This window comes from Pseudophryne corroboree, chromosome 6 (genome assembly GCF_028390025.1).
Source record: "Pseudophryne corroboree isolate aPseCor3 chromosome 6, aPseCor3.hap2, whole genome shotgun sequence".
NCBI classification, from domain to species: Eukaryota; Metazoa; Chordata; class Amphibia; order Anura; family Myobatrachidae; genus Pseudophryne; species Pseudophryne corroboree.
In genome coordinates this window covers 840,881,388-840,894,616 of record NC_086449.1, presented here as the reverse complement: position 1 = coordinate 840,894,616, position 13,229 = coordinate 840,881,388, and the positions used below count along the sequence as shown (strand labels likewise).

The window sequence follows — 13,229 nt, the reverse complement described above, 5'->3', positions numbered from 1 at the left end:
TCATATTCCGATTTGGCCGCCTCATCAGGCTTATCTAAGGTTTTCATTACAGGACTGTCACTACCAGTTCCAGGCCCTGCCAGTTTGGCCTCTCCACGGCACCGAGGGTGTTCACCAAGGTAATAGCAGAGATGATGTTTCTCTTCCGCAAACAAGGAGTGAACATAATACCATACCTTGACGATCTGCTGATAAAAGCACCATCCAGGGAGAGGTTGTTGGACAACATTGCCCTCAGGATCAGGAGCGGTGCTTGATGCGGGCAATGTTATGGCTGTAACGTACATAAACCGACAGGGCGAAACGAAGAGCAGAGCAGCAATGTCAGAGGTAACAAGGATTCTCCTCTGGGCAGAAGGACACGCTGTGGCGTTATCGGCAATCTTCATTCCGGGAGTAGACAACTGGGAAGCAGACTTCCTCAGCAGACACGACCTCCACCCAGGAGAGTGAGGCCTTCACCTGGAGGTGTTCGGGTGCTTGACTCGTCGGTGGGGAATTCCACAAATCGACATGATGTCCTCTCGTCTCAACAAGAAGCTCAAGCGGTATTGATCCAGGTTGAGAGACCCACAGGCAGTGGCGGTGGACGCTCTGGTGACTCCATGGGTCTACCAGATGGTGTACGTGTTTCCACCTCTTCCACTGATCCCAAGAATTCTCAAAAGAATAAAAAGGGAGAAGATTCAAGCAATGCTCCGGACTGGCCAAGAAGGGCCTGGTACGTGGATCTACTGGAGATGCTCTTAGGGGATCTGTGGCCTCTGCCTCTTTGCGAGGATCTTCTACAACAGGGGCTGTTCGTCTGTCAAGACTTACCATGGCTATGTTTGACGGCATGGAAGTTGAGCATCAAATTCTAGCCCAAAAAGGGATCCCGGACAGAGTTATTCCAACCTTGATTCAAGCCAGAAAGGGGGTAACATCTAAACATTACCACCGTATTTGGAGAAAATACGTCTCTTGGTGTGAGAACAGGAAATTTCCTACAGTGGAATTTCAACTGGGACGTTTTCTGTTTTTTTCTGCAGTCAGGTGTGGATGTAGGCCTACGTTTGGGCTCCATAAAAGTCCAGATTTCGACCTTATCCATTTTCTTCCAGAAACAATTGGCTTCTCTCCCTGAGGTTTTTTTTTTGAAGGGGGTTCTGCACATCCAAACACCCTTTGTGCCTCCTACGGCACCTTGGGATCTCAACGTGGTGTTGCAGTTCCTCCAATCGGACTGGTTTGATCCTTTACAGGAGATTGACGTAAAGTTTCTTACGTGGAAGACCGTCACACTGTTGACATTGGCTTTAGCAAGACGTGTGTCGGAGCTGGGGGCGTTATCTCACAAAATCCCCTATTTTATTTTATCATGAAGATAGAGCTGAACTCAGAACTCGTCAGCAATGTGGTTTCTGCATTTCATATCAAACAACCTATTGTGGTTCCAGTGGTTACCGACACCTCTGCTACTTCAAAGCCCTTGGATGTTGTGCGGTCAGCTCGTCACAGAAAATAGCTGTTTGTTCTCTATGATCCCAATAAAACTGTGTGTCCTGCTTCAAAGCAGTCTATTTCTCGCTGGATCATGCTCACTATCCAGCATGCTTACTCTACGGCAGGTTTGCCGGTTCCTAAATCTGCACAGGCCCACTCTACTAGATTGGTGGGTTCTTCCTGGGCGTCTGCCCGGGGTGTCTTGGCTTTACAGCTCTGCCGAGCAGCTACTTAGTCAGGTTCGAACACGTTTGCTAAGTTCTACAAGTTCGATACTTTGGCCTCTGAGGACCTTCAGTTTGATCAATCAGTTCTGCAGGAACCTCAGCTCTCTCCCACCCAGTTTGGGAGATTTGGTACATCCCCATAGTACTAATGTGGACACCAGTATCCTCTAGGACGTAAGAGAAAATAGGATTTTAATTACCTACCGGTAAATCCTTTTCTCGTAGTCCGTAGGGGATACTGGGCGCCCGTCCAGTGCTTTGTGTTTTCCTGCCCTGTTACTTGGTTGAGTATTGTTGGTTCAGCTGTTGCTTTTCCTGTTCACGTTGGGTTAGCATGGCTTTCCTCTTGTTATGTGTGAGCTGGTTCGAATCTCGCCACTATCCTTTTATATCATTCTCTCGAAGTATGTCCGTCTCCTCGGGCACAGTTTCTAGACTGAGTCTGGTAGGAGGGGCATAGAGGGAGGAGCCAGCACACACTATTGATTTCTTAAAGTGCTCAAGGCTCCTAGTGGACCCATCTATACCCCATGGTACTAAATGAACCCCAGTATCCTCTACGGACTACGAGAAAAGGATTTACCGGTAGGTAATTTAAATCGTATTATTACTCAGTCCTACTACAGTAAGATGCTGTAACCAGGAATATGGAGTACTTATCTGTATGTTACTGACACTCTGTGCTCCTTCAGTGCTGTAACTGGTAATATACTGTAGTCCTCCTGTGATTGACATGCTGCGGCTATGGGAGGACTGCGAGCGATCTCGCAGGACACGTTCTGCACATGTAGTTCCCCCACCATTGGATTTGTTCATAAACTATCGGGTATGCGTACAATTCCAAACCACGCCCTATATTACAGTGCAGCGCAGAACAGAACAGTAATCACAGATTGTTATCAGCGCTGGTGCCGTATAACTACAATATCATAATTATCTGTTTATTATGTCTAGGTTGACTTTCCAGAATCAGATCATACATTTCAGAGACCTGTAGTGGTGGAGAGAACCTACAGCGCTGAGGAACCGTATGACGATCCCGGTCACCAGCTGGAATTCCTGTCTCATCGGAACTCTGTGCTCCTGTAAGTTCCTTACTGCGTTACTCTGTGCTGTACTTCCTCTGCTGCTACATTACCTGCATTACTCAGTGCTGTACTTCCTCAGCTGCTACATTACCTGCATTACTCTGTGCTGTACTTCCTCTGCAGCTACATTACCTGCATTACTCTGTGCTGTACTTCCTCAGCTGCTACATTACCTGCATTACTCTGTGCTGTACTTCCTCTGCTGCTACATTACCTGCATTACTCTGTGCTGTACTTCCTCTGCAGCTACATTACCTGCATTACTCTGTGCTGTACTTCCTCTGCTGCTACATTACCTGCATTACTCAGTGCTGTACTTCCTCTGCAGCTACATTACCTGCATTACTCTGTGCTGTACTTCCTCAGCTGCTACATTACCTGCATTACTCTGTGCTGTACTTCCTCTGCTGCTACATTACCTGCATTACTCTGTGCTGTACTTCCTCTGCTGCTACATTACCTGAATTACTCTGTGCTGCACCGTCTCTGCTGTTACCTGCATTACTCTGTGCTGTACTTCCTCTGCAGCTACATTACCTGCATTACTCTGTGCTGTACTTCCTCTGCAGCTACATTACCTGCATTACTCTGTGCTGTACTTCCTCTGCTGCTACATTACCTGCATTACTCTGTGCTGTACTTCCTCTGCTGCTACATTACCTTCATTACTCTGTGCTGTACTTCCTCTGCTGCTACATTACCTGCATTACTCTGTGCTGTACTTCCTCTGCTGCTACATTACCTGCATTACTCTTTGCTGTACTTCCTCTGCAGCTACATTACCTGTATTACTCTGTGCTGTACTTCCTCTGCTGCTACATTACCTGCATTACTCTGTGCTGTACTTCCTCTGCTGCTACATTACCTGCATTACTCTGTGCTGTACTTCCTCTGCAGCTACATTACCTGCATTACTCTGTGCTGTACTTCCTCTGCTGCTACATTACCTGCATTACTCTGTGCTGTACTTCCTCTGCTGCTACATTACCTGCATTACTCTGTGCTGTACTGTCTCTGCAGCTACATTACCTGTATTACTCTGTGCTGTACTTCCTCTGCAGCTACATTACCTGCATTACTCTGTGCTGTACTTCCTCTGCTGTTACATTACCTGCATTACTCTGTGCTGTACTTCCTCTGCTGCTACATTACCTGCATTACTCTGTGCTGTACTGTCTCTGCAGCTACATTACCTGTATTACTCTGTGCTGTACTTCCTCTGCAGCTACATTACCTGCATTACTCTGTGCTGTACTTCCTCTGCTGCTACATTACCTGCATTACTCAGTGCTGTACTTCCTCTGCAGCTACATTACCTGCATTACTCTGTGCTGTACTTCCTCTGCTGTTACATTACCTGCATTACTCAGTGCTGTACTTCCTCTGCAGCTACATTACCTGCATTACTCTGTGCTGTACTTCCTCTGCTGCTACATTACCTGCATTACTCTGTGCTGTACTTCCTCTGCTGCTACATTACCTGCATTACTCTGTGCTGTACTTCCTCTGCTGCTACATTACCTGCATTACTCTGTGCTGTACTTCCTCTGCTGCTACATTACCTGCATTACTCTGTGCTGTACTTTCTCTGCTGCTACATTACCTGCATTACTCTGTGCTGTACTTCCTCTGCTGCTACATTACCTGCATTACTCTGTGCTGTACTTCCTCTGCTGCTACATTACCTGAATTACTCTGTGCTGTACTTCCTCTGCTGCTACATTACCTGAATTACTCTGTGCTGTACTTCCTCTGCTGCTACATTACCTGCATTACTCTGTGCTGTACTTCCGCTGCTGCTACATTACCTGCATTACTCTGTGCTGTACTTCCTCTGCAGCTACATTACCTGCATTACTCTGTACTGTACTTCCTCTGCAGCTACATTACCTGCATTACTCTGTGCTGTACTTCCTCTGCTGCTACATTACCTGCAGTACTCTGTGCTGTACTTCCTCTGCTGCTACATTACCTGCATTACTCTGTGCTGTACTTCCTCTGCTGCTACATTACCTGCATTACTCTGTGCTGTACTTCCTCTGCTGCTACATTACCTGCATTACTCTGTGCTGTACTTCCTCTGCTGCTACATTACCTGCATTACTCTGTGCTGTACTTCCTCTGCTGCTACATTACCTGCATTACTCTGTGCTGTACTTCCTCTGCTGCTACATTACCTGAATTACTCTGTGCTGCACCGTCTCTGCTGCTACATTACCTGCATTACTCTGTGCTGTACTTCCTCTGCAGCTACATTACCTGCATTACTCTGTGCTGTACTTCCTCTGCTGCTACATTACCTGCATTACTCTGTGCTGTACTTCCTCTGCTGCTACATTACCTGCATTACTCTGTGCTGTACTTCCTCTGCTGCTACATTACCTGCATTACTCTGTGCTGTACTTCCTCTGCTGCTACATTACCTGAATTACTCTGTGCTGCACCGTCTCTGCTGCTACATTACCTGCATTACTCTGTGCTGTACTTCCTCTGCAGCTACATTACCTGCATTACTCTGTGCTGCACCTTCTCTGCTGTTACCTGCATTACTCTGTGCTGCACCGTCTCTGCTGTCACCTGCATTACTCTGTGCTGCACCGTCTCTGCTGTTACCTGCATTACTCTGTGCTGCATCGTCTCTGCTGTTACCTGCATTACTCTGTGCTGCACCGTCTCTGCTGTTACCTGCATTACTCTGTGCTGCACCGTCTCTGCTGTTACCTGCATTACTCTGTGCTGCACCGTCTCTGCAGCTACCTGCATTACTCTGTGCTGCACCGTCTCTGCTGTTACCTGGATTACTCTGTGCTGCACCGTCTCTGCTGTTACCTGCATTACTCTGTGCTGCACCGTCTCTGATGTTACCTGCATTACTCTGTGCTGCACCGTCTCTGCAGCTACCTGCATTACTCAGTGCCGCACCCTCTCTGCTGTTATCTGCATTACTCTGTGTTGCACCGTCTCTGCCGTTACCTGCATTACTCTGTGCTGCACTGTCTCTGCTGTTACCTGCATTACTCTGTGCTGCACCGTCTCTGCTATCACCTGCATTTCTCTGTGCTGCACCGTCTCTATCACCAGCATTACTCTGTGCTGCAACGTATCTGCCGTTACCTGCATTACTCTGTACTGCACCGTCTCTGCTGTTACCTGCATTACTCTGTGCTGCACCGTCTCTGCTATCACCTGCATTACTCTGTGCTGCACCGTCTCTGCTGTTACCTGCATTACTCTGTGCTGCACCGTCTCTGCTGTTACCTGCATTACTCTGTGCTGTACTTCCTCTGCAGCTACATTACCTGCATTACTCTGTGCTGTACTTCCTCTGCAGCTACATTACCTGCATTACTCTGTGCTGTACTTCCTCTGCTGCTACATTACCTGCATTACTCTGTGCTGTACTTCCTCTGCTGCTACATTACCTGCATTACTCTTTGCTGTACTTCCTCTGCAGCTACATTACCTGTATTACTCTGTGCTGTACTTCCTCTGCTGCTACATTACCTGCATTACTCTGTGCTGTACTTCCTCTGCTGCTACATTACCTGCATTACTCTGTGCTGTACTTCCTCTGCAGCTACATTACCTGCATTACTCTGTGCTGTACTTCCTCTGCTGCTACATTACCTGCATTACTCTGTGCTGTACTTCCTCTGCTGCTACATTACCTGCATTACTCTGTGCTGTACTGTCTCTGCAGCTACATTACCTGTATTACTCTGTGCTGTACTTCCTCTGCAGCTACATTACCTGCATTACTCTGTGCTGTACTTCCTCTGCTGTTACATTACCTGCATTACTCTGTGCTGTACTTCCTCTGCTGCTACATTACCTGCATTACTCTGTGCTGTACTGTCTCTGCAGCTACATTACCTGTATTACTCTGTGCTGTACTTCCTCTGCAGCTACATTACCTGCATTACTCTGTGCTGTACTTCCTCTGCTGCTACATTACCTGCATTACTCAGTGCTGTACTTCCTCTGCAGCTACATTACCTGCATTACTCTGTGCTGTACTTCCTCTGCTGTTACATTACCTGCATTACTCAGTGCTGTACTTCCTCTGCAGCTACATTACCTGCATTACTCTGTGCTGTACTTCCTCTGCTGCTGCTACATTACCTGCATTACTCTGTGCTGTACTTCCTCTGCTGCTACATTACCTGCATTACTCTGTGCTGTACTTCCTCTGCTGCTACATTACCTGCATTACTCTGTGCTGTACTTCCTCTGCTGCTACATTACCTGCATTACTCTGTGCTGTACTTCCTCTGCTGTTACATTACCTGCATTACTCTGTGCTGTACTTCCTCTGCTGCTACATTACCTGCATTACTCTGTGCTGTACTGTCTCTGCAGCTACATTACCTGTATTACTCTGTGCTGTACTTCCTCTGCAGCTACATTACCTGCATTACTCTGTGCTGTACTTCCTCTGCTGCTACATTACCTGCATTACTCTGTGCTGTACTTCCTCTGCTGCTACATTACCTGCATTACTCTGTGCTGTACTTCCTCTGCTGTTACATTACCTGCATTACTCTGTGCTGTACTTCCTCTGCTGCTACATTACCTGCATTACTCTGTGCTGTACTGTCTCTGCAGCTACATTACCTGTATTACTCTGTGCTGTACTTCCTCTGCAGCTACATTACCTGTATTACTCTGTGCTGTACTTCCTCTGCTGCTACATTACCTGCATTACTCTGTGCTGTACTTCCTCTGCTGCTACATTACCTGCATTACTCTGTGCTGTACTTCCTCTGCTGCTACATTACCTGCATTACTCTGTGCTGTACTTCCTCTGCAGCTACATTACCTGCATTACTCTGTGCTGTACTTCCTCTGCAGCTACATTACCTGCATTACTCTGTGCTGTACTTCCTCTGCAGCTACATTACCTGCATTACTCTGTGCTGTACTTCCTCTGCTGCTACATTACCTGCATTACTCTGTGCTGTACTGTCTCTGCAGCTACATTACCTGCATTACTCTGTGCTGTACTGTCTCTGCAGCTACATTACCTGCATTACTCTGTGCTGTACTTCCTCTGCTGCTACATTACCTGCATTACTCTGTGCTGTACTTTCTCTGCTGCTACATTACTTGCATTACTCTGTGCTGTACTTCCTCTGCTGCTACATTACCTGCATTACTCTGTGCTGTACTTCCTCTGCTGCTACATTACCTGAATTACTCTGTGCTGTACTTCCTCTGCTGCTACATTACCTGAATTACTCTGTGCTGTACTTCCTCTGCTGCTACATTACCTGCATTACTCTGTGCTGTACTTCCGCTGCTGCTACATTACCTGCATTACTCTGTGCTGTACTTCCTCTGCAGCTACATTACCTGCATTACTCTGTGCTGTACTTCCTCTGCAGCTACATTACCTGCATTACTCTGTGCTGTACTTCCTCTGCTGCTACATTACCTGCATTACTCTGTGCTGTACTTCCTCTGCTGCTACATTACCTGCATTACTCTGTGCTGTACTTCCTCTGCTGCTACATTACCTGCATTACTCTGTGCTGTACTTCCTCTGCTGCTACATTACCTGCATTACTCTGTGCTGTACTTCCTCTGCTGCTACATTACCTGCATTACTCTGTGCTGTACTTCCTCTGCTGCTACATTACCTGAATTACTCTGTGCTGCACCGTCTCTGCTGCTACATTACCTGCATTACTCTGTGCTGTACTTCCTCTGCAGCTACATTACCTGCATTACTCTGTGCTGCACCTTCTCTGCTGTTACCTGCATTACTCTGTGCTGCACCGTCTCTGCTGTTACCTGCATTACTCTGTGCTGCATCATCTCTGCTGTTACCTGCATTACTCTGTGCTGCACCGTCTCTGCTGTTACCTGCATTACTCTGTGCTGCACCGTCTCTGCTGTTACCTGCATTACTCTGTGCTGCACCGTCTCTGCAGCTACCTGCATTACTCTGTGCTGCACCGTCTCTGCTGTTACCTGGATTACTCTGTGCTGCACCGTCTCTGCTGTTACCTGCATTACTCTGTGCTGCACCGTCTCTGATGTTACCTGCATTACTCTGTGCTGCACCGTCTCTGCAGCTACCTGCATTACTCAGTGCCGCACCCTCTCTGCTGTTATCTGCATTACTCTGTGTTGCACCGTCTCTGCCGTTACCTGCATTACTCTGTGCTGCACTGTCTCTGCTGTTACCTGCATTACTCTGTGCTGCACCGTCTCTGCTATCACCTGCATTTCTCTGTGCTGCACCGTCTCTATCACCAGCATTACTCTGTGCTGCAACGTATCTGCCGTTACCTGCATTACTCTGTACTGCACCGTCTCTGCTGTTACCTGCATTACTCTGTGCTGCACCGTCTCTGCTATCACCTGCATTACTCTGTGCTGCACCGTCTCTGCTGTTACCTGCATTACTCTGTGCTGCACCGTCTCTGCTGTTACCTGCATTACTCTGTGCTGTACTTCCTCTGCAGCTACATTACCTGCATTACTCTGTGCTGTACTTCCTCTGCAGCTACATTACCTGCATTACTCTGTGCTGTACTTCCTCTGCTGCTACATTACCTGCATTACTCTGTGCTGTACTTCCTCTGCAGCTTCATTACCTGCATTACTCTGTGCTGTACTTCCTCTGCTGCTACATTACCTGCATTACTCTGTGCTGTACTTCCTCTGCTGCTACATTACCTGCATTATTCTGTGCTGTACTTCCTCTGCTGCTACATTACCTGCATTACTCTGTGCTGTACTTCCTCTGCTGCTACATTACCTGCATTACTCTTTGCTGTACTTCCTCTGCAGCTACATTACCTGTATTACTCTGTGCTGTACTTCCTCTGCTGCTACATTACCTGCATTACTCTGTGCTGTACTTCCTCTGCTGCTACATTACCTGCATTACTCTGTGCTGTACTTCCTCTGCAGCTACATTACCTGCATTACTCTGTGCTGTACTTCCTCTGCAGCTACATTACCTGCATTACTCTGTGCTGTACTTCCTCTGCTGCTACATTACCTGCATTACTCTGTGCTGTACTTCCTCTGCTGCTACATTACCTGCATTACTCTGTGCTGTACTGTCTCTGCAGCTACATTACCTGTATTACTCTGTGCTGTACTTCCTCTGCAGCTACATTACCTGCATTACTCTGTGCTGTACTTCCTCTGCTGTTACATTACCTGCATTACTCTGTGCTGTACTTCCTCTGCTGCTACATTACCTGCATTACTCTGTGCTGTACTGTCTCTGCAGCTACATTACCTGTATTACTCTGTGCTGTACTTCCTCTGCAGCTACATTACCTGCATTACTCTGTGCTGTACTTCCTCTGCTGCTACATTACCTGCATTACTCAGTGCTGTACTTCCTCTGCAGCTACATTACCTGCATTACTCTGTGCTGTACTTCCTCTGCTGTTACATTACCTGCATTACTCTGTGCTGTACTTCCTCTGCAGCTACATTACCTGCATTACTCTGTGCTGTACTTCCTCTGCTGCTACATTACCTGCATTACTCTGTGCTGTACTTCCTCTGCTGCTACATTACCTGCATTACTCTGTGCTGTACTTCCTCTGCTGCTACATTACCTGCATTACTCTGTGCTGTACTTCCTCTGCTGCTACATTACCTGCATTACTCTGTGCTGTACTTCCTCTGCTGTTACATTACCTGCATTACTCTGTGCTGTACTTCCTCTGCTGCTACATTACCTGCATTACTCTGTGCTGTACTGTCTCTGCAGCTACATTACCTGTATTACTCTGTGCTGTACTTCCTCTGCAGCTACATTACCTGCATTACTCTGTGCTGTACTTCCTCTGCTGCTACATTACCTGCATTACTCTGTGCTGTACTTCCTCTGCTGCTACATTACCTGCATTACTCTGTGCTGTACTTCCTCTGCTGTTACATTACCTGCATTACTCTGTGCTGTACTTCCTCTGCTGCTACATTACCTGCATTACTCTGTGCTGTACTGTCTCTGCAGCTACATTACCTGTATTACTCAGTGCTGTACTTCCTCTGCAGCTACATTACCTGTATTACTCTGTGCTGTACTTCCTCTGCTGCTACATTACCTGCATTACTCTGTGCTGTACTTCCTCTGCTGCTACATTACCTGCATTACTCTGTGCTGTACTTCCTCTGCTGCTACATTACCTGCATTACTCTGTGCTGTACTTCCTCTGCAGCTACATTACCTGCATTACTCTGTGCTGTACTTCCTCTGCAGCTACATTACCTGCATTACTCTGTGCTGTACTTCCTCTGCAGCTACATTACCTGCATTACTCTGTGCTGTACTTCCTCTGCTGCTACATTACCTGCATTACTCTGTGCTGTACTGTCTCTGCAGCTACATTACCTGCATTACTCTGTGCTGTACTGTCTCTGCAGCTACATTACCTGCATTACTCTGTGCTGTACTTCCTCTGCTGCTACATTACCTGCATTACTCTGTGCTGTACTTTCTCTGCTGCTACATTACCTGCATTACTCTGTGCTGTACTTCCTCTGCTGCTACATTACCTGCATTACTCTGTGCTGTACTTCCTCTGCTGCTACATTACCTGAATTACTCTGTGCTGTACTTCCTCTGCTGCTACATTACCTGAATTACTCTGTGCTGTACTTCCTCTGCTGCTACATTACCTGCATTACTCTGTGCTGTACTTCCGCTGCTGCTACATTACCTGCATTACTCTGTGCTGTACTTCCGCTGCTGCTACATTACCTGCATTACTCTGTGCTGTACTTCCTCTGCAGCTACATTACCTGCATTACTCTGTGCTGTACTTCCTCTGCTGCTACATTACCTGCATTACTCTGTGCTGTACTTCCTCTGCTGCTACATTACCTGCATTACTCTGTGCTGTACTTCCTCTGCAGCTACATTACCTGCATTACTCTGTGCTGCACTGTCTCTGCTGTTACCTGCATTACTCTGTGCTGCACCGTCTCTATCACCAGCATTACTCTGTGCTGCAACGTATCTGCCGTTACCTGCATTACTCTGTACTGCACCGTCTCTGCTGTTACCTGCATTACTCTGTGCTGCACCGTCTCTGCTATCACCTGCATTACTCTGTGCTGCACCGTCTCTGCTGTTACCTGCATTACTCTGTGCTGCACCGTCTCTGATGTTACCTGCATTACTCTGTGCTGCACCGTCTCTGCTATTACCTGCATTACTCTGTGCTGCACCGTCTCTGCTGTTACCTGCATTACTCTGTGCTGTACCGTCTCTGTAGCTACCTGCATTACTCTGTGCTGCACCGTCTCTGATGTTACCTGCATTACTCTGTGCTGCACCATCTCTGCTGCTACCTGCATTACTCTGTGCTGCACCATCTCTATCACCTGCATTACTATGTGATGCACCGTCTCTGCTGTCACCTGCATTACTCTGCGCTGCACCGTCTTTGCTGTCACCTGCATTACTCTGTGCTGCACCGTCTCTGCTATCACCTGCATTACTCTGTGCTGCACCGTCTCTATCACCAGCATTACTCTGTGCTGCCGTTACCTGCATTACTCTGTGCTGCACCATCTCTGCTGTTACCTGCATTACTCTGTGCTGCACCATCTCTGATGTTACCTGCATTACTCGGTGCTGCACCATCTCTGCAGCGACCTGCATTACTCTGTGCTGCACCGTCTCTGCTATCACCTGCATTACTCTGTGCTGCACCGTCTCTGCTGTTACCTGCATTACTCTGTGCTGCACCGTCTCTGCTGTTACCTGCATTACTCTGTGCTGCACCGTCTCTGATGTTACCTGCATTACTCTGTGCTGCACCGTCTCTGCTGTTACCTGCATTACTATGTACTGCACTGTCTCTGCTGTTACCTGCATTACTCTGTGCTGCACCGTCTCTGCTGTTACCTGCATTACTCTGTGCTGCACCGTCTCTGCTATCACCTGCATTACTCTGTGCTGCACCGTCTCTGCTGTTACCTGCATTACTCTGTGCTGCACCGTCTCTGCCGTTACCTGCATTACTCTGTTCTGCACCGTCTCTGCCGTTACCTGCATTACTCTGTGCTGCGCTGTCTCTGCTGCTACCTGCATTACTCTATGCTGCACCGTCTCTGCTGTTATCTGCATTACTCTGTGCTGCACCATCTCTGCTGTTACCTGCATTACTCTGTGCTGCACCGTCTCTGCTATCACCTGCATTAGTCTGTGCTGCACCGTCTTTGATATTACCTGCATTACTCTGTGCTGCACCGTCTCTGCTGTTACCTGCATTACTCTGTGCTGCACCGTCTCTGCTGTTACCTGCATTACTTTGTGCTGCACCATCTCTGCCATTACCTGCATTACTCTGTGCTGCACCGTCTCTATCACCTGCATTACTCTGTGCTGCACTGTCTCTGCCGTTACCTGCATTACTCTGTACTGCACTGTCTTTGCTGTTACCTGCAT

At 47.6% G+C, this 13,229-nt stretch overlaps 1 protein-coding gene across 1 annotated transcript in view; it reads left to right on the top strand.

Annotated features, from left to right (window-relative positions):
- The window catches only part of PIK3C2G (phosphatidylinositol-4-phosphate 3-kinase catalytic subunit type 2 gamma), a 326,465-nt gene that overhangs the window by 171,317 nt on the left and 141,919 nt on the right, over positions 1-13,229 (top strand). Inside the window, exon 15 of the mRNA XM_063930092.1 lies at positions 2,667-2,797. Coding sequence (XP_063786162.1) covers positions 2,667-2,797 — 131 coding nt within the window. The remainder of the gene's footprint in view (positions 1-2,666; positions 2,798-13,229) is intronic.